General features: G+C 37.4%; 3 protein-coding genes across 5 annotated transcripts; 2 read left to right on the forward strand and 1 right to left on the reverse strand.

The window, feature by feature from the left end:
* Positions 1 to 233: 233 nt before the first annotated feature.
* Positions 234 to 8,390, reverse strand: LOC145895042 (uncharacterized). Of its 2 annotated transcripts, XM_082983791.1 has the most exons (10): positions 8,244 to 8,390; positions 7,527 to 8,113; positions 7,127 to 7,296; positions 6,180 to 6,362; positions 5,001 to 5,134; positions 3,934 to 4,868; positions 3,697 to 3,872; positions 3,227 to 3,533; positions 2,216 to 2,371; positions 234 to 2,126 (listed from the first exon to the last, which is right to left on the reverse strand). In XM_082983791.1, the coding sequence occupies exons 1-10, from the start codon at positions 8,374 to 8,376 to the stop codon at positions 1,479 to 1,481; spliced, it is 3,429 nt and encodes a 1,142-aa protein (XP_082839917.1). In that variant the 5' UTR covers positions 8,377 to 8,390; the 3' UTR covers positions 234 to 1,478. The 2 variants fall into 2 exon arrangements, with proteins under 2 accessions (XP_082839917.1, XP_082839925.1); XM_082983799.1 differs by lacking the exon at positions 2,216 to 2,371.
* A 2,975-nt stretch (positions 8,391 to 11,365) lies between these two features.
* LOC145894860 (ornithine aminotransferase, mitochondrial-like) lies at positions 11,366 to 13,955 on the forward strand. The gene is made up of 9 exons (XM_082983528.1): positions 11,366 to 11,606; positions 11,671 to 11,841; positions 11,915 to 12,032; positions 12,157 to 12,380; positions 12,460 to 12,603; positions 12,664 to 12,742; positions 12,799 to 12,941; positions 13,000 to 13,144; positions 13,280 to 13,955. Exons 1-9 carry the CDS (start codon positions 11,484 to 11,486, stop codon positions 13,444 to 13,446), a joined length of 1,314 nt encoding a protein of 437 aa, XP_082839654.1. The 5' UTR covers positions 11,366 to 11,483; the 3' UTR covers positions 13,447 to 13,955.
* A 1,877-nt stretch (positions 13,956 to 15,832) lies between these two features.
* On the forward strand, positions 15,833 to 24,349 carry LOC145894881 (zinc finger FYVE domain-containing protein 9-like). Of its 2 annotated transcripts, none has more exons than XM_082983552.1 (20): positions 15,833 to 16,021; positions 16,148 to 17,254; positions 17,339 to 17,361; positions 17,618 to 17,808; positions 18,343 to 18,467; positions 18,666 to 18,776; positions 18,834 to 18,945; positions 19,010 to 19,071; positions 19,137 to 19,277; positions 19,672 to 19,870; positions 20,162 to 20,256; positions 20,340 to 20,471; positions 20,629 to 20,806; positions 21,288 to 21,456; positions 21,782 to 21,881; positions 21,950 to 22,062; positions 22,244 to 22,320; positions 23,074 to 23,179; positions 23,245 to 23,403; positions 23,778 to 24,349. In XM_082983552.1, the coding sequence occupies exons 1-20, from the start codon at positions 15,937 to 15,939 to the stop codon at positions 23,961 to 23,963; spliced, it is 3,471 nt and encodes a 1,156-aa protein (XP_082839678.1). In that variant the 5' UTR covers positions 15,833 to 15,936; the 3' UTR covers positions 23,964 to 24,349. The 2 variants fall into 2 exon arrangements, with proteins under 2 accessions (XP_082839678.1, XP_082839685.1); XM_082983559.1 differs by having other exon boundaries at positions 18,840 to 18,945.
* Positions 24,350 to 24,534: the final 185 nt, after the last annotated feature.

Here is a 24,534-nt window from a genome sequence, read left to right on the forward strand (position 1 = left end):
AATGTGTAGGAATTATTTAGCCACAGCCATGATTATGACAGAAGCTGGAACCGCTGGATCCCTAGCTCAGTTACCTAAAAACTTCCTGTTTACTAAATTTTGTTATGTAGCTGCTTCACCACACCTGTTGGTGACCAAAGCAGGAACAGTGACCACAGGTTACTGTTCAATGATGCTGTAAAGTTTGTTTATCTGTTGTCTGACAAAGAAAACAAAATTTACTACATCATCTAAATGCTTGTATTGAGTATTGACCAACAAAAATGTCATAACAAAAACTTTTGCTGGGGCAATTATTATTGCTTTTGTGACAGAGGATCACCAAACTGTGGCAATGTTCTATATACAATGATGACAAAGAAATGGGCAACACTACACAAAAAACAATTTGATTATTTGGAGTTTGTTAAGACCAAAAAAATACACTAAAAAAAGACAAACACCGGCAAAAGCAACAAATACAGATGGCACGATTTTCTTCAAATACTGCAATACTGCCCATTGAGAACATTTCCCAGTGTCGCGGCAGAGCAAGCTTTAAACACTGGTGACAATGACAGAGTTACATTGGTCAGTTTCTGTGTAAATTAATACTAGCAATAAGTCTGACAAGGGATAGTCATGGGGAAAATGAAGCACCATGATGATTATTAATTACGGTTAAATATCACTGATAACATTTCATACAAAAGCACACTTTTGAAACTGCAGTTAAAACAAGGGCAGTGCAAGTTTCAGACAAATTACAGAATTGATACAGAAAGTATATGTAGAAACGTCACCAAAGCCCAAACGGAAAGAAAGTGCAACAGGCAAAACAAGATTATCAATTACAATTTGGCAACCAAAACTAAATCGTTCTTTATTTAAAGTTAAAAAGTGTTTTTTTTGCCTCGATCTGTCACAAGCACTAAAGGCCATGCAAAGCGGGTGCCATTTCCTCGCTGACATAAAATCGCAGGTAAGACAAACACAATTATCGATTTCGGGGCCTGGTAGTGGATGAACAGTGAACAAGAGCACAAAATGAAGACACAAACAAATGTTCATGCAAGCCTTTGGGTAGAAAAATGTCGGACAGTGTCACATCAAGCAAACGACTTCCCTTGGTGTATGGCAAAAACAAAGATAATAGGTTTGTGTTGTTATGCAGCACCACACTGAGAGGCAAAAATTGTCACTTGAAGGAAAGGGCAAGTCAAAGTAACAATGTGTAGGATTAAATTGTTTGATCAGGGTGGTCAACTGTCTCTTTTGCACCTCAGCAAATTCAGCATCGTAATTAACACATTAAAAAGCAGTGCGACAAGGTTGCTACTATTAATAGAAAAGGATCAACTACAGCTAAAAACTAGGTAGTGAGCACGCTACTAAAAGGTAAAAAGGGTTTGTACAAATAAAATACAGCAGTACAGGCTGTGCAGCTAATTTGTGTACAAGATATCGCAATAGATATTATGTGTCAGGGCATTTGCGTCTTATGAATGTACCAAGGAATGCGTTGGCAAGTTGACAACGGAATCCAGCAGATTGGACTGAAAGGTTTGCTCTTTGTCAAACACTTGGGGTATCATATCTGAACTGCATTGATCTCCAATTTCTTTGCTGTGCATTCTTTGACCTTCCTGCAAAATTGGTGAGTTTTGGAATACAGCAGTTTTGGCAAAATATCCAGTGTGTTTCTGTCTGGAGGCTGCTGCCCGCTTTGGTCTGGTATTGTGACGCTTGCTCACATGGGCCATTAACAGAAGGTTGGAAGAGAAGCTGTGGCCACACAGCAAGCATAGGTGTCGTCGTGTTGTGCTGTGGTGCACAACAGCAATGTGACTTTTCAACAAACGCATGCTTGAAAACTGGCGTCCCGGGCAATGCTGACACTTGTAACGAAGCAGGCGTCGTTTTAACTTTCCAAAGCTACAATTCACATTATATAGCTTGTAAGACTTCCTAGAATTGGACATCCTGCTTCTGTCCAACAACTGCGGCTTCTTCTTGCCACTGATCACATGACTATTTTGTGTCTCAGACAAAAGCTGTTCCAATTGGGAGGAACCTTCCTTGAAGGTTTGTTGCGAAATATTTAGAGTTGTGTTGGGTTGACTGCTTTCTTCTGCACTTTGGTTTCTCTGCAAAAGAAAAATGATTATAATGTACAAACTGCCAACAAGAAAACTAGTAATAATGCACACATTTTGATCCTGGAACAGACACTAACCATAAAAGTCTTTGCTGAACCCATATTATTGCTCAAGTTGTTATCATGCACTGAGGTAATGCTGGTAACTCCACAGTCAGTAATGTTAGTAGGCTGAGTTGTATACATGCCATTGTAGTTTGTGTATGAAAAAGAAGTCTGATGTCCGCAAATTTCCTGGGTTAATCATTTTTTGTTAGTGTACAAGTGGAAAACACCATTTGCATGCCAGATGTAACAAAGTATAACCCAAATAAAACAGTATTTTATTAACCAAGATATTACATTCAATTATTTCTTTTTTCAAACCCTTTAAGGCACCATTGTAAAATGCTGAGCAAATACGATTAGAAATTAGTGCTTAAATAAACATGCTGAAAACACCACAGTTGAAAGACAAGTTCACCAGAACTAATATACTGCCATCTTGACTAATTGAGGGTTACAGCAAGTCATTAAATTGGAAATCAGCCAAAAAGAGCATATTTTGAAACAGAAGTATCACATAAATTTAATCCAGTAACTGCAATGGATTTCAGACTCATTGAGTGAAACATGATAAGTGTAGTTGCAAAAAATCTGGATGGTTATTCAGCACTTAAAACTTTCCACAAATATTCACATCCTGGTATTGGTTGTTCGTTCAAAAACAAACTTTTAAAATCTGCCATATCTAACATCAAGATAAGTCATGTTGGTTATCTGATCGAACAACTTTTTAGTTGTTTGCTTTTGGTCCTCAATATTATTTACCAATAACTTAAAGGCTTATCGTTCAGCAATGTAATCCTAAATGTATTTTGGCTTAAGTATAGATAATCAGTGCTGACACCTACAAATTTATCAAATAATATGTAGGTTGATCCATCTGAAACAGATTTCCTTCTTGTTACCCAATTGAAAAGGGTGTTAAAATTTAACCCTAAATCCTCCTTTTTGTAACTTTTACCAATGTTCCAAGAAAAAAAAATAAAGGAAAGGCAATGTATATCTTAGATAGTCTCGAAATCCACAAAACACCAATACACAAACCTTGGGTCGCTTTTTATGTTCTTTGGAAGTGACTGGCCTGCCAAACTCATCAAATGATTTTGCACTCAAAATGCCCTTGTTGAAACCACTTGGCCCCTGAAACAAGTGGCTGTACTTGTGCACCATTTTTTCAGAATGTTTGTTGTTTTTGGCGAAGTGCTTCCTTTGCATGTGCCCTCTCAGATGGTGAGCAGTAAGACAACGCTTGCCACATTCAGGACAGTTGCATGGATTCAAATGAGCTGTGTCTGGGTTTTGCACTTTAGAATCAACATGGGACCTCATGTGACGCTGCAGGTAGCATAATCTGAAAATATATAATTTTTGTTACACCCAACCAATCAACCAACCACCCACACCACAAGCCATAACATGATCTAATTGATAATGTACTTAACATCAAATAAAATTTTCATAACAATAAATTGATCAAAATCATCAAAGGCAAAATGATCTTAAGGTGCATTCACCTGTCAAATGTAGAGTCACAATCTCTGCATTGAAACGGTCGTTCACGGAGATGCACGAAGCGAATATGGCGCTTGACATTGCCAGCCTGTGCAAATCTCTTGTTGCAGATGCAACATTCATGAGGGTTTGCACTCAGATGAACAGATTCCACATGCTGCATAAGATTGTCAATCCCCTAAAAGAGAATAAACAACAGTTATTGGACATAACACCAAAGAAAACATCTAATAACATACTTGGTATATTTCATGACAGACAGTACAAGTAAATCTTCCATTGTCCTCGTTTGCATCGGTTTTTACAATCATACCGTTGGTAGACAACTCTTCACTGTCCCCATTGGCAAACGGGCTTTTCTTTTTCTTCGGTCGACCCCGGCGGGCCAGAGCTGCAGCATCATTTGTTTGAGGATACTGCATGCCCGCGCTGCCATTCTCATCTTGATGCAAGGTTTGTGCAACTGGCTGCCCTTGGGGGTCTTGCTTTAACGGATCTGATGCTATTTCTGAAAATGGCACTGCAGGTCCTGCTACAAACACTGATTGGCTCACTGTTGATGGCGTCAACACAGATTTCGGTCCTTGAGTGGAGGTGCTTACTTGAACTGCACTGGGATAATGAAAGTTTGGCATTGGAAGGTTGGACTGGAACACTGATAGGCTTGTTGGTATGTACTCGCCGGAAGTGAATGGAAAATCCTCATAAGAAAACTCAGACAATGTTTTCATCGCCATGGAGAAAGCTTCAGAAACAGAGCTTGTCTCTTTCATTTCAGTTTGGCTCGTGGAAAGTTGACACAATTCAGAATTTGGTGCAGTCAGTGTTTGCCTTTCTGCTGATGGATAGCTATTGACAGGTGCCAGTGGCATGACAGAACTGGAAACTTGACCGCCAGCAGGTGCCTGCTGATATGCAAGAGGAGGGCGAGTCACCAATGCCTTCATACTTTCAATAGCTTGCACACCAGGTACAGCATGTGGTTGGTACATGGAGTGTGTGAGATGCATTGCCTTGGGATCACTTGGATTTTGAAGCAGCTTTTCTGTGTTCATCCTGTGCATGGTCGAGTCATCAGCAACTGTTTTTGGTGCAAATTGTAGGGCAGAATGGAGTTGCGAGTTGTCTTTTTGGGATGCAAGATGAGCCTGGTTTACATGTGGCTCAACGACGACTAAATTAAAAAGTGTATAGAGTTGGTAAATACTACTAATAATTGAATGCAAAACAAATACAGTTATTGATTTAACACAAATCAAGACATCCATCACTTGGCCTACAAACGTTTTAGTTGCAAACAACATACCAGCTGTAGTGTTTGCAGTGGTTGGAACAACTGAGCTGGAAGCATGGGATCGAGCCATATGCTCCTTCAAGCCTTCATTGGAAATAAACGACTGTTCACAAATTCCACAGGACAAAATGTTCCGTGCATTTTCCCTGTAAATGTAGACAACATATTTTTTCATCCATAAACGTCAAAAAATCTAATAATAAAAAAACTAAAATTGACACAAAATGATCAAAATTGCAGCAATTTGAGGAAACACAAAAACTTCGAAAGAAAATAAGTGACTGATTTCCTTTAACTGGCTTTACAAATAACCCTGGTATAGAAAAGCAGTCGAATATTTCCTACATATACAATGCAACTGGCCAAATATATTCGACAAAAAAGTTCTCCTTTCAGCCTGGCCTACTTTATAACTAAAAGGCATTTGAGAGCCCAGACTTCCAGTTCCAAGGCATGCTCACAACTCATTACACAATTTCCCAATTCAACACATTAAATATGCATGATACACCAAGTCAAAGAGTAATTTTATAGAATGTCAAAGGCAATCACCCATATTACAGGCAACCTGCACAGTAATTTGCATCAAGCAATCATATATTAGAAGCCCCAACTATTGTGGCTGGTAACACATCAAAAACAGCGCAAGACTGCTTTCCTTATTTCAACAATTGCAGCCAACCTCCAGAAAAATGAATATATCAATAAATCAGAAGCAAGCGGCAGATTTTAACCAGAAAAACAGTCATGAATTATTTAAAATCTCTATGCTGAATAGAAAACAGCAGTGCAAAACTCCACTGACAGAGATGTATATTGTTATTTGTGTTATTATTAGAAGCCCGACCTACTTAAAACGTCAATAGTGGCTGGTAGTCATGTGATATCCTATTTAAAATGTTTGTATAAAAAATACTTACATCCAATTAGAGCTACTCACACTTCTCAACTTTCTACATATAAAACTGCAAATTTGTTTCACAAAATAATATATCACTGTTGGTTTTAAAAGATTTTATCAAAAAGACAGCATCTTGAAAATGTTGAAACACAAGCAATCATTTATTTCTTTATTTCATTACAGCAGTTTGGAGTCATTGATTGATTTTTTTTTTCAAGTTGACACATATTACATAAAAATATTTGGACAACTACTTTTGTGAATGACTCCATAACAGGTATATAACTTACCCATGAAGCTTCTTTATGTGTCGCTTAAGATTTTTTTCAGATGAGACGGTCTTATGACAAATCTCGCACTGAAATGTCTTGCTGCTTCTGTTGATGTTTTTCATGTACTCCGCATCCTGCATTGCATGAAGCGATGAAGCATGTGATTCTATTTCTGTCAGGTTTCTATAACGGATTCCGCATCTGAAACAAAAATAGTGGGTCAGGCAATATACCATGAACATTTGCCCTGATATTTCAAAGTGGAATAAATAGAAAGTTCGAAAAAATATATTTCTAAAAACACTATTTCCATTGTAGGTCTTAGTGTTAGATTGTCTGAGGACAAATGCCATTTACACAAAACAATGTTTGCTTTGTTGTTTACAGGGCTTACTAAAATTCTTTCTCAGATACAAACCAAATGTTGGTTGTTGATTAACTGTGTTTACAGCTGTCAAGATTAATCAAAGTTTGTTTGAATAACTTTAGTCATTATCAGGCAAAAGAGCAGAAACTGTGATAGTGAATGTTGCAATGCAAAATAGGCGTTGTCTCAAACCATCCATTTATATTTTGATGTTTGAACCACTTAACAAATGCAGTGATAATAATGTTAGTGTGTGACCCACTTACAAACAGCCTACTTGAGTGAATGGAAAGCAAAACAAAAGTCTTGGCTGCAAACTATATTTATCATCTTAAATTGAATTGTTTAAGTCTCATCCATAATGCTTACAGTCTTTTAGTAAAATTATGTGTGGGGTTTGTTGCTCATTTCACAACCTTGATATTGCAAAGCAAAAGACTTGTAAGTTAGATTGTGGTCAAAGTTCCAAACTTAATTGTTGTTTATTTTTAGGGCATTAACAAATTGTAGATTGTTACTAAAAAGGTGCATAAACACTTCTGATGCATCAGAATGTAAGTAAAAGCAAACAGATTTTTTATGTATTACACTACACTACCTAACACATAAATGACTCTTGCTGGAAATGCCAGGGTGTGATGCTTGGCAATGACGTGTCAGAGTGGTTATTGAAGCGAAGCCCTTGGAGCACTCTCCACACTGATATGGGTGTTCACGATCATGGACAGACAGAAGATGCCTCTTCAAGTGATCACCTCTTTTGAAAACCTAACGACACAACATACACTTAGTAATCACTTGTGTTGTGGCAAAAACAATGTGCACCCTTTACCAAGAAGTATATACTTAAAGTTACATCCTAACACAAATATACATTTAAGATCTTGGTTTACGTTTCACATAAATCTTTTTTGCCACATAAATTACAAAAAAAATATTACAGTAGTCCTTTTTGTGTCAATAACGTTCGGCCAGTTCTTACACTTATGACAACTTACCTTTGAGCATTTCGGACATGGATATGCTCTTTTGTTCGAAGTTTGCTGTGGAACTGATGCTTCGCTGTCCACACTGCTTGAAACACTTTGATTTTCACCAAATGAGCTAGGTGACTGCATGCTCTCATTGGCACTTTGCTGAAAAACTGATCCATACTGGCCGTTATTTGGCCATGGTCCATTGCGACATTGGCCACTAACCATAGGAGAGTTAGGTGGCAATGAGCTGTTCAACTTGGGTGAGTGAAATTGTGGCATGTGAGCTTGATTTACCATATGATTGTTGTTGGTATTTTGGGTTGAAGGATAATGCATTGGTGGCTGTTCATTCTGGCCTCTGTAAGGCGATTCCTGGCTAACATCACTGGGAGTAATGTATTGGGAACCTGGAGGATAAGTAGACCGATGTGGAGTCATTGGGTTTCTAGGGTCCTGTATATTCGAGGCTTGGGGTCTGTTGTGGTGTATCTGTGGCACTGGTTGTTGTGGATACATGTGGTTGGAGTAGTAGGCACCACCATTCTGATATGGGGGCTGTCCGCTTGGCTGGTTAACTGGTTGCTGAGGTTGTGGCACTACTCCAGAGGCTGCAAATAAAAAAGTTTTTGTTCATAAACTAGCTATCAAATTATTCAATTAGGATGAGGGCCATGGAAATTAGTATGTACAAATTTTTATTTCTGTTTAAAACTTGTCATAACAAACAAAAACACTTACGATATGCATGTCTGTAATGGTTAGGTGGGTATTGCTCTGCTGAGTAGTAAGGAGATCGATTAGGGTCAGCAATATTCATTTTTCCATCAGATTCTGGTTTTATTGAAATGTCATGCCTCAAAGAGGATATCATATTACATGTGACTATGTACCTTTTACAAGAGTTATATAATAAACTTTGGTAAGTAAGCAAAGTAACCATAATTACTGAGAAAACATTTTTGCCCTTTGCTATAAAAATGCATACATGTGATTTTGTGTAGCATGTTTTTTGTATTTGTTAAATAAAAAGCAAAACAACTACGGTATTAAAAATAAACATGTAGGCCTATGTCCGAGTCTGATAAAAAAATAAACTACTGGGTGGGCTCCGTATGCTCACGCACAACAAAGTAAGAAAAAAATGTCGTTTTTATCAAATTAAATATAAGAACATAGAATAAAAAGTGTCGCTGTTTGACACACTTGTATTTTCTCGATCTCAACAAGCACCACGCTTACTTCGTAACAACTTCTAAAAAGTTGTGACGCGCTCCTTCGGCTTTTGTTTGTACGCGCATGTTGCTGTCCGCTTCTGGAAATTACAAGATCACTGCAGTGAATAAAATCTCTGGTTGTATCAACTGATCTCTATTAAACATTGAGATCATTGGGTTGTCTGTGAATGCCGACCAAACGACCACTTTTCATTCAACTGTAGTAATACATAGACAATTCAAATGCTTTTGTGAATTATTGTTAAAAAGGTGGTAGTTATTCACCGTACTATTTTTAATGATATTTTCTGAAAAGATTTTCTGAACGCCATTTGTTGACAGAATGAAATATTCCATGTTAACATATAGCCTATGTCAAATATTGTTACTATCAGTAAAACTTGAGACTAATTAAAACTATAATTCGGATTACGAAGAATGCATCTTTTTGTTGTTTACTTGATGTGATACGTATATGTATGTGCAGTGTACTGCGCAAAAGACAACAAAATCAACTTACAATAGGCTCCTACTGTGACTCCGTGTGTAGACTTATTTTATTTACGAATGACCAAGCGCATTGGTGACAGTAGAGCGCGTTACCGAGATAAAAGAATTACAAAACGTTGGTGACTATAAGCGAACTAGTTTTTCAAGTAGCGTGTCTAAGAGTAAAATTCGATGAATCTTCGATGGTCGTCGTTTCCACTTGTCTTAGTCGCATGGCTGTCACGATCACGGTGATTTCTTTGTGTACCCTACATAAAAAAAACTGGAAGAAAAATGAGCAAGGTTTTTTCAAAAAGGTACAAATAGTGGTGTATATACGTCAGTGACCTTTCTAGCACATAAGGCTGCAGGCCCATGACTGAACCGTGCCTCTGCTGCGCATGGATGACTTTCTAACCAGAAAAATGCTTAGACCAGGTTTCACAATTTACCATTAACTAACGTCAAGCTCGTATGTCAAACGAATAACTAACGTTTTTAGGCTACATAAAAAAAATGATGCTACAGATTTGCTGACTGCACACGATAATTCCAAAATGCAAGAGTCTTCAGATTCGGTTGCACTCACGTTATTATTTGAGGATTTCTCAACACTTGCTAAACAAACCAAATAATGGTCATCAAAAGTGTAATTATTCGTTGCGGTTTATCATCGCTTTTGAGCAATGTACAATTTCCTTCCGTGATGCGAACACATCATCATTTACATCAACTGATGCGGTAAACATTGTTTCATTGTGTTGGTAGTTTTTGTTATGCCGCTTTTATTTCAGTTTTCCGAACATGTGAAGTCGTATAGACGCTATTTTTTTTTAAAATATAAAAATTAAAAATGTAATCGTACGTGAGCCCGTTTGTTCTAATGCTGGGGAAGTGACACATAACTTTTGTTATATTGTTTGTGATTTTTTTTAACAATTTTTATATTTGACTTTTGAGGTAGGGCTATAGTTGCGAAAGTGACTTGTGGGTTCATCTCATTCTACTTAGAATGGTTATTTCATAACAGCCGAGTTAGTCAGGGAAAAAACGCACTGTTTATCTATAGCCCATAATACGCAACCCAGAATTCGTGTCAAGCGTTTTTTTTTGTCAAATGCAATGACACGTGCTTCTGGCACGCCGTCGTAATCACGAATATTGTATCAACTTGCGTCCGTGAGTGAAGTACGACGAAGGGTCTCTTGTGCAATTTTGCGTTTCCAAACAACATGAATTTTTAAATCTGTTTTAGTTAAGTGAAAATTTTAAAGCAGGCCTCTTCCACTTTATTGCAACTGTAAATAACTCGAAGGGTCCCATGCAGTGTCTCGATAGCCTGAGCGCGAGTTGAGTTCTGCCTCGTCCTATAAAGCAACCAGAACTCAGACAATTTCCCGAGTAATTAGTGTATTGAAAACTATTACCGGCTTCATTAAATCGGTACGTTACAAATCTGCAATAGAATTACGATAGAATAGAAGCGAATAGAGTAGAGTCGAGACGAATGCAAAAACCCAATTAACAGGTGCACATGACCATCCATACTTGGACTATCGGAAGCTTATTGATTGGTTTAGTCACGGGCCGTATATACATCACTTGGGTTAATATAATACAAGAAAAAAGGTGTGGTGTGACATAAGCATAGGAGAACATATTATGTAGTAAACTGGATGTTGAATAAATCACTTTACTCGAGAACATTCGATGGATAAATCATTTAGTTCACATTTTATGAGGTTATGTTAACACTTGGGTCGGAAGTTGCGAAATATTTAATACATCTGGTAACGGGCTGGCAAATGCTTGTGCACTGCTGCAACCGAGATGAATTATGCAATGCTCATGAAATGCTGCAAACAAAACATTACACAATATAATTGTTGGATTCTCTGGGTATGTTTCACAACCAACGCCAGCGCAACTAATTGACACAAATTTCTTCATATTTAGGAAGGTTTTGTGTGATAGTCGGGGAAAAAACAATTGTATAAAAAGTGCAATTTAAAAAAGAAATGATTCAGTAAAAATTACTTACGTTTAACTCTTATTTCGATTGTGATCAATGTACCATAAGAAATAACAACAAATGCCTGTCGAGCACATATGACGTAAGTTACATCTTACATGGGATGCGTTTTCATTGGTTAAACTTGGGGGAGTTGGAGTTGCGGGAACACAATACTTCATGTGTGACAATTGCTTAGGTCAGGAGTTCTTTTAGCAACTTGGCTACTGCAGAGCATTGGCATTGCAACTCGTCGGAACAAAAATGTTTACAACAAAGTTTTTTTCTCTGCACAGAAGTGCCCGGTTTGCAAATGCTTTTTCTCGTGGGCAACACAATATCGTGCAGGATCATCAACCCAGTTCCTTGTCGAAAGCTGTTTTTGAGGTGTGTTTGTGCGTATTTGTCATTTTGTGTTTGTTTGTTCACAAAATGCTCTGTGTGTGTGCAGCGTGAAGCAAAGTACGGAGCTCACAACTACGATCCTTTGCCTGTTGCCATAGCAAAAGGAGAAGGTGTTCACGTGTGGGATGTGGAAGGAAAAAAATATTTTGATTATTTAAGTGGGTACAGCAGTCTCAATCAAGGTCATTGTCATCCAAAAATTTTAAAGGCTCTTGTGGTAAGACATATTGTGTAGAATTGGCTTACCCTACTACGCTGATTTGTCATCTTGCTGGTTATTTGATGTGTAGGAACAAGCTTCTGAATTGACCCTGACTTCCAGAGCTTTCTATAACAATGTTTTGGGTGAATTCGAAGAGTATGTTACAAAACTGTTTGGTTATGACAAAGTTTTGCCAATGAACACAGGTAAACCATTAATGTTGCCTTGCACTTATTTCAATAGGAATTTCTTGAAACATGTTATAAGTTTTTATGCGCAAAGTAGATTTATGAGCTCCCTAATATTTTCAATACAGTTTTTCTTTTTTAGGTGTGGAGGCATGTGAAAGTGCATGTAAATTTGCAAGACGTTGGGCATATGATGTAAAAGGTGTTCCAGAAAACAAGGCACGTATAATATGTGCAGAAGGAAATTTTTGGGGAAGATCAATAGCAGCTGTCTCAGCATCTACTGATAGTGATTCCTATGCAGGCTTTGGTCCTTTTGTACCAGGATTTGAAATAGTTCCCTATGATGACATCAAGGCACTTGAGGTATTATTTAACAACACTTATTGTGCCATTTGTTATTTGACATTTAAAAAACTATCTTTTTGTGATTACTTTGCTGCAGAAAGAGCTTCAAAACCCCGATACTGCTGCGTTCATGGTGGAGCCAATTCAGGGAGAAGCTGGTGTCAGAGTTCCTAGTCCTGGTTATTTAACCAAAGTTCGCGAGTTGTGTACCAAGTACAATGTCCTCTGGATTGCAGATGAGGTTAATACAAACTTGTTTGCTTGATTACTGAAGTTATAGTATTTTTTCTGTTGTAAACAGGTACAAACCGGCTTGGGTCGAACTGGAAAGCTACTTGCTTGTGATTATGAAAATGTAAAACCCGATTTAATTGTTCTTGGTAGGTGTCTTGAACATAAAAAAGACCAAAACAAAAAAAAAATTACTTGTAAACAGGAAAGGCACTTGCTGGTGGAATGTACCCTGTTTCGGCTGTTTTGGGAAGTGATGAGATTATTTTGACCATTAAACCAGGCCAACATGGTTCAACATTTGGTGGGAACCCTTTGGGATGTAAAGTTGCTATGGCATCCTTGCAGGTTAATACTTTTATTACTTACATTTTATTACATTAAACTCAAGTGACTTTGTTGGTAGGTTATCATGGATGAGAACCTAATGGAAAATGCCACCAAGTTGGGTGAAATTACAAGAAGCGTTTTATCAAAACTTCCTGGAGAAGTTGTCACCACAGTCCGGGGCAAGGGGCTTTTGAATGCCATTGTAATAAAGGACACAGCCTGTAAGTAAAGTTCTATATTCAAAAGAAAGTAACTTTTTTGAAGCTATTTAAGGGTTTGTTTTAACCATTTTTTTAACCAATAGCTATGGGTTACAATACAAATCTTTATTGGTGTAATTTTTTGTGATTGTTCAGCATTTAATGCATGGAAAGTTTGTATTCGCTTGAGGGACAATGGAGTTCTTTGCAAACCAACTCATAATGACATCATACGCCTTGCACCTCCACTTTGTATCAATGAGGACCAACTTAGAGAAAGCTTGTCAATTATTGAATCAGTTATCACATCTTTTACCGGATAACATAATTCGTTAAAAAGCAACACAAAACATTTACTTCCGTACCATTTTAAAGGCTGAAAAGTTTTAGGATGCCTAACGCCATTTAATGTACAAAGTTTTTGTAGAAGCATGCCCCAAAACAATTTTAAGTACAAAGTAAGACAATAAAAAGAGAATGTTTATTATTTATTTATGGAGCACTACAGTACCTGTATGTAAAGACTTCAATATAGTTGTTATAGTCATAGAAATATTGACCTAATGCATTGTAATAAATTTACCTCGAATTAAAATATTTACTAACTTTTACAGTATATTTTCTGTGTTAAATGCCACCTATTGCTTGTTTTTTCTCTTTTTTATCCTACACAATTTTATATATTACATGGGAAGCTTGTTCCTACAGAATCTGTGTTTTTGTACACTGTTTGTGGTTTTCATTCTAGTTTCACCTTGTAATAGAATTATGTCTGAAACACATCATGTGTAAATACAGTTGGTGCCAAGTCATAAATAAAAACATTTTGTGCAAACAGCAATTACCACTTGGTTAGTTTTCTTAAATTGATTTAGAATCAAAGCTGAGAAATAAGGCACAAGGCAAAGATGAGTAACATACAAAATAATCGGTGTTATCTCCACCAACAAGGCAAGCGATAGATAACCTTGATAAGCTGTGTAATGCGGATAACTTTCCAGAGAGCCAGCGAAACTCGCCATGGAAGTTTGACCGCACCACCAGAAAAGAAAAGTTTTTTATTTGGGCTATATTTAACGAACTGTTCGCGTTCACAAACAAGTATATAACACAAATAACACAAACAAGTATAAAAGAACGTGCACAGAAACAGCAAACTTACCAACGCAAGAAGCCAAAAAGTACCAACTTCGATCCACGATAAATTGCAAAGGCACTAGCGTTTTATTGAGCACTTACATTTAACTCCACGTGAAAAATTGGAGTCTTTTCAGTTGACTGCTATGCACATCCGATTCCGCTACAAACAAAAACAGCTTACTGCACGTGATTGATTGATTCTCACGTAACAAAGAAAGCAAAACTGGCCTTGCGACATCATAGACTATGTGTGGGGCATTGTGACGTAACCATTATTATAAAACACAATCGCATATAAAAGTGCAAAAAAAATTTGCACTCCCCCAAAAATGGCAAGTTGCAGACACGTTCAATTAAATCACTGGTCATGGTGTGAAAACTTCGACGAACTAGGTCCATCATTCCATGATCTTTTTTTGAATTTGTCACAGTCGTCAGGGGCATGGGCCCCGTTGCACAGCAAACATCTTACTTGCACGCGAGTTTTGTCCTTTCGGCGTCAAAGTTGCCACAACGTGAGAAGGGTCTTTCTCAATATGTGCAAACATCAAACTTATACAGTCCTTTCGTACAGAAGTCCAACAGCACAAATAATTTCCTCAGACCACCCCGCTCGTTGTCTTGAAAACAAGAGGTCATGGTCTGTTCTTGACATCTTTGTGGGTTGAAGTGAGACTGGTAGCGGTTTCGCGTACCGCATCTCATCATCAGGGGTCATCGGATCCACACACATATTTATCGGTAGCGTATACGCTTTCGTGACAGCTTAAAATAAAACAAAAAAGTATCCGCCGGCGCAAAACGTGTGTGTAGACACGGCCTATAATAGCAAGTATCAAACTGACTATTAGATTTCCTCGGGAGTGTCATGATGCGCGTCCTGGAACGTCTTTGATAGCGACAAGATATTTTGGGGACTAGCACCATACTTGCGCTAGTATGAGGGATCTCATCAGACGCATTGGTGATATAATTTGCAATGAATGGTCCAGGGACGTTCACAGGCGCTTCCATGTGTTGCGCAATTTTGATCTAAATTGTGGACACGTGCGCCGCACTACTTTTAACGGCAATTGTGGTCTCGTGCGTTGCAAAACATTTGACAGCAATTGTGGACACGGGTTCGAAGAGGGACGAGATTGGGTAACAGGTGCTTCCGCCTTAGCTTCCGGGAGTTGCAACTCGCGAAGACTTTGCAAAGCGTAAAATTCTTTAGTGATACACCATCTTTTGTGACAGAAGAACACAATATCTTAGCCGAAATCGGGGCTATGACTCCTTGGACCCCTAAATACGCTAATTGTAATGCGACAACCCTGATTATTCAGCCCAAGAATACATCACTTTTTTGGTTGTGGCCGCCATTTTATCTCATACATCTATTAACATTCATGCAGTTTTAAATGTAAGTGGCATAAAATATTTTCCATTACGTCGGAACATTCGCAATTTGTGTTTTACTGAGAGTGCACATTGCACATCACACCAAAGAAAACAATATAAAACCTCTCATTCGCTAAAATTGTTTCTCTCATTGGCTAGAAATTTTGTTTTGATGTTTCAGCAGTTTGTTATGTTGTGACTTGTGATCCGCGAAACCGTGTTCGTGCCTTTGGCAGCAATGGTTACATAAAACAAACCTAAGTTAGTTAATCTACAAAGACACTATAAACATGGTCGATTCATTTTTTGCCGCAACTACGGATCTGGACAGAATACTGGACGAGTTGGAAGAAAACGAGGTCCCAGCTAAATCTGGTAAGCCTAACGTACCGCTTACCGGTAGAAAACAGTAAATGTTTACTTATATTTCAGCAATGTTAAATAAACAACTTTGTGAGCAAAATATGTTGGTAATGTACAAAAATACTGCTTTGTTTTTAGTTTCCTCTCCTTATGCAGCAGCAAAGGACCAGTCTGTAAGCCCAGGAAAACATAAACAATCAATTCCTGCATCAGCTTCCATCGTAAACCATCAAAACACTGAGGCACCTTGGGATGCAGTTGACGATAATACTCCACTTTCCAATGGTCTCAACCATGAACCAGATGTGGGGCTTGTGAAGCCAACCAACAAAGAAACTGACTTGTTGGTTGACTTTGGTGATGTGTTGGCACCACCATCAGTTGATGCAGCACAAATAAACCCTCCTGTTCCTAGTTCTTTCAGTGAATTGGATATTTTACTGTCGCTGTCTCCGGAACCTTTCTGCAGTAATAATTCAACTGTTGTCAGTAACACTATAAATATTTTACCTGAAATTCCTTTAAATCATGGAAAAGAATCACCAACCCATGTTGAAAATGTTGGTAAAACCGAAGAGCTGATTGTTCAAGATGTTAATAATGATGCGAAAGCTGTTGGACTTTTATCCTCACGAAACTCGGTTGAGGAAGAAGAAGCTTTGCTCAATGAGTTTGAATCATTCATGGCCACAGAAGATGAATCACAGATTGTTGATACCAATACATCCACTGCAACAGAAGCAGAAAGCGAAGAGCAACATGCTAAAAGCGAAGTTGACAAAATATGCAATACAAGTGGTAGCACTCCTACAGAAACCAACCACCCTCCTTTGGAGCATGTAATTAACACAGATTATGCAGAAGATAGTATGCATGAGGAAAATGATGAACCAACTCAACCCTGTAGTGAGTTATGTTTGCCCACAGATAATGTGGATAATTCCACAGTACTAGTTGACGATGTTGGTTTAAACAATGTACAAGTTGAGGAGCAACCTGTGCCAAACAGTATGCCTACAACAGACATTTCGCAACCAACCACAATAAGCGTCAATCAATCCCATGATCGTCAAGAACCTGATCAAGAAATTAATGGCCAAACTTCAGTGGATATGGGTGATGGAATTTCCGATCAATCTTTTCCGGATTTTTCCCCACCTTCGTATTCTGCTGTACTGGCTGAAGACAAAGCTGCTCACAGGCAAATCTTACAACCACAGCGGCAAGATGAAGCACCACATCATGGTGGGTATACAAATATTTACAAATAACTTTTTGTTTTGTTTATCATTTCAATTTAATTTAATTGTGTTATAATTTAATTTACAGGTCTGGAAGCCAGGAATATGGAGGTTCGTAAATCCGTTGCATGAAATTTACACGGTTTTGTAAAATTGAAAATTCCTTTAACACTAATATTAAAAATATTTTGTAGTCAGTTGAATGAGATGTTTTTTTTATTATTTTATGCATTAATTGCATGATCGATCATTGAAACATTAAAATGATTAAAAAAAAGGAATTCTTTGTCAACATTTGTATTTTCAAACTAAGCAAAGTTGTTGCGAAAATAGATAACAATATTTGGTCCAAAATATGTTTTTGCAGCCTCAGTTGCACGTTGACTCTCAAGACAGTAGATCACAAGACAGGACTGATCGGATCAGTCAACCAGTTGTACATACATTGCCAATGCCAATTGTTTCACGACCTGGTAAGCACAAGCCAATATGGGTTCCAGACAAGGAGAGTCCTGCATGCACCAAGTGTGGAACACCATTTAGCTTCACAAGAAGAAGGTAAATTTGTAGATTATTGTTGCACATTAATCTAGAGCATTTCTCTTTTGTTAATTGACAACTTTGCTTGATCAAGTTTTTTTGATTAAACTCCAGCACATATTGTAATTTCAACATCTTGGAAACTGTATTCATCTCCTTATGTCATTACAAGTTCGTCAAATGCATCCATACATGTAAACGTTTGGTTTTGAATCTAATGATGGTTGCATATTTTTTTTGTGGTACACATAAATTTTAATATGCTGGCAGCAGAAATACAACATTTTTGTCCAACATGTCCTAATCCATATTGTTAAATTCATACAATTTCTTTAATCGTAGCTGTTTTATGATGTTCAGTTGTATCTGTAATACAACTATGAACCCAAGTAATTGAAATTTTTAATAAGATGCTGTTTCTCAAGAACTGCTAATGATGTACTAAAAATACATACACCCCAACATCAAATAAGCATTTGACCTTTTTGGAAAGGAAATCGAATGGACAAAGGACTCAATGTTATGCACATTTATTTCACTGTGTTGTTGCAGACACCATTGCCGGGCATGTGGTCGGATTTTTTGCAGCACTTGTTGTAGTGAGAAGGCAAAACTAGAGTACATGGAATTTGACGAAGTCAGGGTTTGTGTGGAATGTAATGCTGAAATTTTGCGAGGTAGAAAATATTTTGTGTCAAGTGGTTGTTTGCTTGTAATATAAATAAGGTTAACTTTTATGTCCATTTTGTGGTTGTCTGTTGTATTTGAGCCTGCCTACTGCACAAATTATAGTCAAACCTAATTATAGATATTTTATAGGTAGCTTTTTCGTTTGTAAATATCAAACTTAATTTAAATCCATCATTGGTGTTTAGCTGATACAATGGCAGCTCAAAGAAATGTGGTATTACCCTCGCCAAATATGCCTTCTCCACCCTCCAGTGCACCCAGACCAGTTCTTAAGGCAACAGATAGCGATGCTTCAGGTATTTAACATAAAATCACTCCATATATTTTTGTCATAAATGCACTGTTGTTGTAAGATGCAGGAAACAACACAGGAAACTCAAAAAGTGTGAGGTTTTCTGATGGAACCCGTCCAGATCACCCTGATACTCTTCCCGCTACCCCTCCACCACCAAGCAGAATGCCAAGGTATTTTTACAGCTAAACAATTTGCATTTAGTCTTAAAATTCATGACGGTAACCTTTAACACAGGGCTGGTAGGACAAGGCAAAGGAACCCCGCACAGGACTCACCATTTCCACCTGTTATTGTTGGCAAGTGTATTTTAGTACCTACTCACTGGTAAGACCTGTTAATAATATTTTTTGTTGCAATGCAGATACTTACGATGATGGTAGTTTGGTGATAGAGGAGTATCCTGATCAAGCCCTGATAACAACACTACTCCAACCCGACAACCTGAAGCCACTGAGATTTGCACTTGGGCCTAATCTTTATGTTTCTCTGCGTGTTATTAAGTGTAAGTTAATGTAATAATCCTTGCAAGGCTTCATCTATATGTAAAAGACTAACTGATAAATCGGTTTATTCAATTAAACCTTATTTTATGTGATCCAGTCAAACCAACTGGATTTTTGAAGCACTGTATGTAAACTAGTGGGGCTATATAAATGTCAATGTAAACACAACCAGTCCTCTGAAAGTCACACCAGCTGCAATGATGAGACCTTTTAGGTCGAAACAGTGGCCATCTGTCTGCAGCTTACACAACTACATAATTATAACATTTTTTGAGTTGACTTTCGCATGCAATATAGTGTAATTGGTTCAGGTACAGCCCACAGCACAAAAAATCAATACAAAATACTCTTACCAACTGTGAAGTATTCTTTATTTACTGTTCGGCTTTGCAGACAAATCAATTCCATGCTACTACTTTGTGTCACATGGACTGGACACAGTCGGACAGGCTGAGGTTGCATTTATTCTACAAATTAAACATTCTGCCTATGACTTGCCTCTTCATGCTTTTACCATTTATTCCTTTCTTTTCACTAATTCAAGAAAAGGAAAACCTGTTCATGCACTTGACTTTGTTCCTGCTTCTGACATGTAAGACTCTGTAATATCTTTATGCTAAATATTGGCTGATTGGTAAACATCCAAATTATTCAAGATCTGAAATTAAAAACATTAAGAATGTGTAACGCAGTTTCATACTTTGTTAGAAAGCACATCTTGGACATTGTTTTTAAAGTTGTTATTAGATCAATGTGTGCTACATATATCAATTAGCAAGGTTTAGCATGAATGTAAATTTCACGGAAGCAATACAGAATAGTGATTCAATTATTTTTTGACCCACACTGCCCCCAACATATTGCAAGTCATATTTTGTTTCAGGATATCAGAAGAACCTTATTTTGGAGTGGCTGATTTAATTGGCACATTATTTGTGAGAAAAACCTTCCAGATTATTGATTTGGAAGAAGAAAGTGGTAAGTATGTCTTGCCAAGTGAATTTGTGGACCATTTCGTTCAGGTGTCCCAATCTTCATTTCCTCCTTCTCCTATTTGACAGATCCCTCATTTTCGTCACTCACAGTCAAACCATCTTCTACATTATTTGCTTTGCTGGTCCACAAATCTGAAAAACCGTGGGCCACCTTGTTTCCTTCACGATTGCTGCTTGGTCTCGGTGCCAGCTCAAAAGGTACACTCCAAAACATTTTCATAAAATTACCAAAGTAGGTATTTCTTGCCCTAAATTTAAACAATAAACTTGTACAAACAAATGAATGTGCCCAACGCAAAATGCTTACTCTTAATTTAGTTAATACCTAATATTTGGTCATTGTTGATGTTTCCAGAATTTCCCTATCCTATCACGAACAGCTTGGAAAGAAAGTCGGTTTATCCAGAAACTGCCAACACGATACTTGGGATATTGTGTGATTTAAGAAACTTCAAGTACAAGGTTGTTACAGTGCCTGGACTGAGTGTCACGATCAAAGAACATGGTATTCTCATCAGCATACCAGTTAACAGGTGGTGATAAAACTTTTAACGCTCTGCACTCCTAGTTACATTAACGGTTGAGTGCTAAAAATGTTTACGAGGCCATACATGCCAAAATCATATTTAAACATAGACGCCATTTTGGGCATGATGTCAGTAGTTCAACAGCTGTTGTTAGATGTGAAAAAAGTTTGTAAGCTTTATAAATTATAGGTAATTAGTATGTAGCTTATTTGTATTAGATTATAGCAAATAGCCACATGTTGGCATTCAACCAATGTACCCTTAAAAACATGCTGGCATCCAGAGTGTTAATTTTCATATATAGCACTAGGTACAGGAAGCTGCAATACTTGGCATATTTGAAACATTAAGCCAATTTCCTTGAGCACACTGACATTGGAAGTGTAGCAATGGAACATATGTTTGTCCCAATTTCAGAAAGCTGATTATCTTTCAACTAAAGAATTACCGGTATTATTATGTAACAATGCAGTTCTGTGCTTTGTAGGTTTAACGAAATCGTGAAGATATTGAATAGTTCCAACGAACATGTTCTTGCGCTTGGCTCTGATGTTTTGTCCTGTCAAGATGAGAACTTTCAATCTCATCTTGTCGCTGTTCAAGATCACTCCAACCTTTCCTACCACACTGAAGTACTTCAAAGAAGTTTGAGTAACGTAAGCTGAATTGTATAGAAAGTTAAAATTAAACAATTACCAATACAACCTGTGAAAAAATGAAGTTATGTTACTGCAATCTTTAAACATTTATCTTTTAACACTTGCCTGTGTAATTTTATAACCAGAAAAACCAAGTTGTACAATATTTGAATAATGCTCTGTGATATAAAAGAAAATTGCTTTCACCACCAAGTTCACATTAGAAACTGGTAACAAATAAACTTAAGCCACCGGCAATGAAAAAAGGTTTTACTGATCTTTATTCTTCATAACAAAAATCATGGCTGTGCAGTTTTATTACCAGTTGGATGTTGTGTTGCAGGTTGGTGAAACGTCACCAGATACAGGGGTGGCATTTGTTGTGTTTAATGGTTCCTTGAAATCTGGCCACACCCAACAAGCTCGCTGTACCATTGTTGAAGGTCACAATCTAATATATGTAAAATAGTTAATTGTGAAATTTGCTACAATTCTATGATAAAATCTGCAGATGGTCTGATGGTGCAGATTTTGCCAGAAAAGATGGCTGCACTAAAAGAGGCTTTAAAGGCAATGGACGACTTTTTGATTAATTGCAATCCGCCAGAACAAGACACCTCTGTGGTAAACTGTGTGCTGTAGTTTGTACTTTGGTTAAATAAACAAGTCCTGTTTTGTTTTACGCCACACTTAAGAGCATTGACTAAATTCTAAACTGTAATCTTATGGCATTAATGGAAAGCAGCCTTTAGTAAGTCATTAAAGAGTGTGATGTCACTGTTGGTTTGTTTATTGTTCAACCCAGGAAACACAAGCCACGAAACAGACTTGTAAGTTTGTGGAAGTTAGATGGGTAGCTGACGATACGAAGTTCAACATTGGGTAAGTGTTTTTCTATTCCATGTATAAGTTTAAAGTTAGTCAAACATATTTTATAATGTTATAATTGATGTTATTCTGTACCACAACACTAGTGATGTTGCCAGTCCTAAAGTATAGTTAAACTGGTATAGTTAACAGTGAAATCCAGCCGGGTAATTTGGACCCGGCTGTTTGCTTTTGAATCGTTGTTAAAAATCTTGAGCAGTATGCTTTGTTATGGTTAGTTTATGGTAAGTTGAACAAATAAGAGTGCGACATTCATAAATGTGATAAAACAACTGGTCGGTCATGTGGTTCAGTCTCTGTATAAAATATCTTCCTTAATTTATTCAAAGATTGTATGCTTAAAGAGTCGTTCCAAACCCTCGACATATTGAGCACCAAATACAGCACATTTTTGTAATGACACTTTATGTTTTAATATAGTGTAATGACGTCACAAATCATTTAACTTTGTTCACTGCGTGTGACGCAACTCGCCACGATAAAATCAGTAACAAACAACCAAGAACGGGAGTATTGTTTTCTGCAGCAGGCTCCAATATCGAGTTATTTGCAAAAAAAATGTTAAGTGTACCCGGCCGGATCCGGATACTATAAATTAGTCAATATACTGATTCGACGCAGCTACACACACACCCTTTTCAATAAATGTCAGTATGGCAAACACCCTTTACGCAATGCTGACAAAGCCCTCAATTCCTTTTATGTATATTCTTAAATTAATCCATAATATTGTAATATTAATCTCAGCTTATCCAGCCCGATTGACTTCATGTCATTCGAGGGCGTGATTGGGTATAATGTTCAAGGAAAAAGTGAAAAGAAAGGAAAACAACAGGTGCTTAGATGGAACCAGGTACTTGGTGTTTATTATTGTTGCGTTTTTACCTGTATTAAGACTTAGTATTTACTTTTCCCAAGGTATTTTTCTTCAAAAGCACCAACGACGTTCTTGATATGAGCAGATTGGCAAAACAAATGGCCGACGGCTGTTTTCAAGCCCTGGTTCCTCAGATGAAATTGTTGCGGAGTTCAAGACAAACCAAAATTGGGATTAGATTCAACATTCACCCAGATGATGTAAGAGCTTGTGTTAACTTTTCCACAGAAAGCTTTTCTTACAGCATGGTAAAATACAGGCTCATTTGTAGTAGTCCAAAGGGTCTGTACCTGTCCGTTGCTTTTAAATAAAACAAAGCGAAGTTACCGATTGGTGGTCATTGCTGGTACTACAGTAACAAGACGGACGTGACATTTTGTGCAACTGTGGTTCATATTAAATAGTTTGCAAAAATTTGCATTGCGTCAAGTGAACATTTTAGTCAGTTGTGACCGGTTAATTTTTGTTTTCTTCTTTATATGCCCTATCACATTCAGCTGTTTTCAATTATTATTCTTTATTTAATTGGACCCTTCTTTTGCCCGTTTAACAATACGTTTTGCAACGTTATTAGGTTGGTTATGCCGTGGGAAGTCAGGGCATGCCATTGCCCGACCCTTGTCTGAATGCATTGGACGAAAATTTAATATTCCTTCTTCACGATGCCTCTGCCAATCTACATAGAGAAGATGACGTGGTTGTATTTGAACTGATTTTTTGCGTGTTGGAGATGAGATCAACCTGGAAAACAATGCAGTAGGGTTTCCGAACGACTTACCTGTACCTTGTATTGCCATTCTTCGTGCTATGTTTTGTACATTTTCGATTTTACGTGAAAAAGATGTCGAGTCTCTGCTTGTTTTTTTCACTTGACATTAGCATCTTGTGCAATTGGTGCAAACAGATAAAACACAACAGTGGGTCTGTCTATGATTGTGCATAAATGTGCTATATACGTTCCTAATACATTTCAAGAATGCGAATTGTGAAAACTATTTCATGGCCGTTTCTTTCGTTTCCATGACCTATGCTTGGTGAAACATATTACATACGCTTAAAATGTCTTGTCAAAAGTATTTATTTGTTACATTTATCGCGTTGTTCAACGTGGACGCAATTCTGTCGGATTAAACTTTGTTAAATATGCAGGTCGGTGTGCGATGTTGTCCGGCTCCTAGATAGTATTTTTCATTAGATGACAATGCTGTTGAATTGATACGAGAAAGGTAAAAGCATAGTATATTATAAGTAGTATACTATGGTAAAGCATAGAAAGCTATTTTACCATAGTATACTATGATTTTACACGCATATGATTTCCATGAACATAG

Source organism: Ascidia mentula, chromosome 1, assembly GCF_947561715.1.
Source record: "Ascidia mentula chromosome 1, kaAscMent1.1, whole genome shotgun sequence".
Taxonomy (NCBI): domain Eukaryota; kingdom Metazoa; phylum Chordata; class Ascidiacea; order Phlebobranchia; family Ascidiidae; genus Ascidia; species Ascidia mentula.

What these genes read in the sequence shown, in the direction of transcription:
- LOC145895042 (XM_082983791.1), bottom strand. Translation starts at nt 8,376, where the DNA reads ATGATATCCTCTTTGAGGCATGACATTTCAATAAAACCAGAATCTGAT. An exon ending in TCTGTCATGAAATATACCAA is followed by an intron (nt 3,873 to 3,933) that starts GTATGTTATTAG and finishes ATTCTCTTTTAG; the next exon opens with GGGATTGACAATCTTATGCA. An exon ending in AACATAAAAAGCGACCCAAG is followed by an intron (nt 2,372 to 3,226) that starts GTTTGTGTATTG and finishes TGATTAACCCAG; the next exon opens with GAAATTTGCGGACATCAGAC.
- LOC145894860 (XM_082983528.1), top strand. Translation starts at nt 11,484, where the DNA reads ATGTTTACAACAAAGTTTTTTTCTCTGCACAGAAGTGCCCGGTTTGCA. An exon ending in TGTCGAAAGCTGTTTTTGAG is followed by an intron (nt 11,607 to 11,670) that starts GTGTGTTTGTGC and finishes GTGTGTGTGCAG; the next exon opens with CGTGAAGCAAAGTACGGAGC. An exon ending in AGTTTTGCCAATGAACACAG is followed by an intron (nt 12,033 to 12,156) that starts GTAAACCATTAA and finishes TTTCTTTTTTAG; the next exon opens with GTGTGGAGGCATGTGAAAGT.
- LOC145894881 (XM_082983552.1), top strand. Translation starts at nt 15,937, where the DNA reads ATGGTCGATTCATTTTTTGCCGCAACTACGGATCTGGACAGAATACTG. An exon ending in TTCTCTGCGTGTTATTAAGT is followed by an intron (nt 19,278 to 19,671) that starts GTAAGTTAATGT and finishes TCGGCTTTGCAG; the next exon opens with ACAAATCAATTCCATGCTAC. An exon ending in TCTCGGTGCCAGCTCAAAAG is followed by an intron (nt 20,472 to 20,628) that starts GTACACTCCAAA and finishes TGATGTTTCCAG; the next exon opens with AATTTCCCTATCCTATCACG.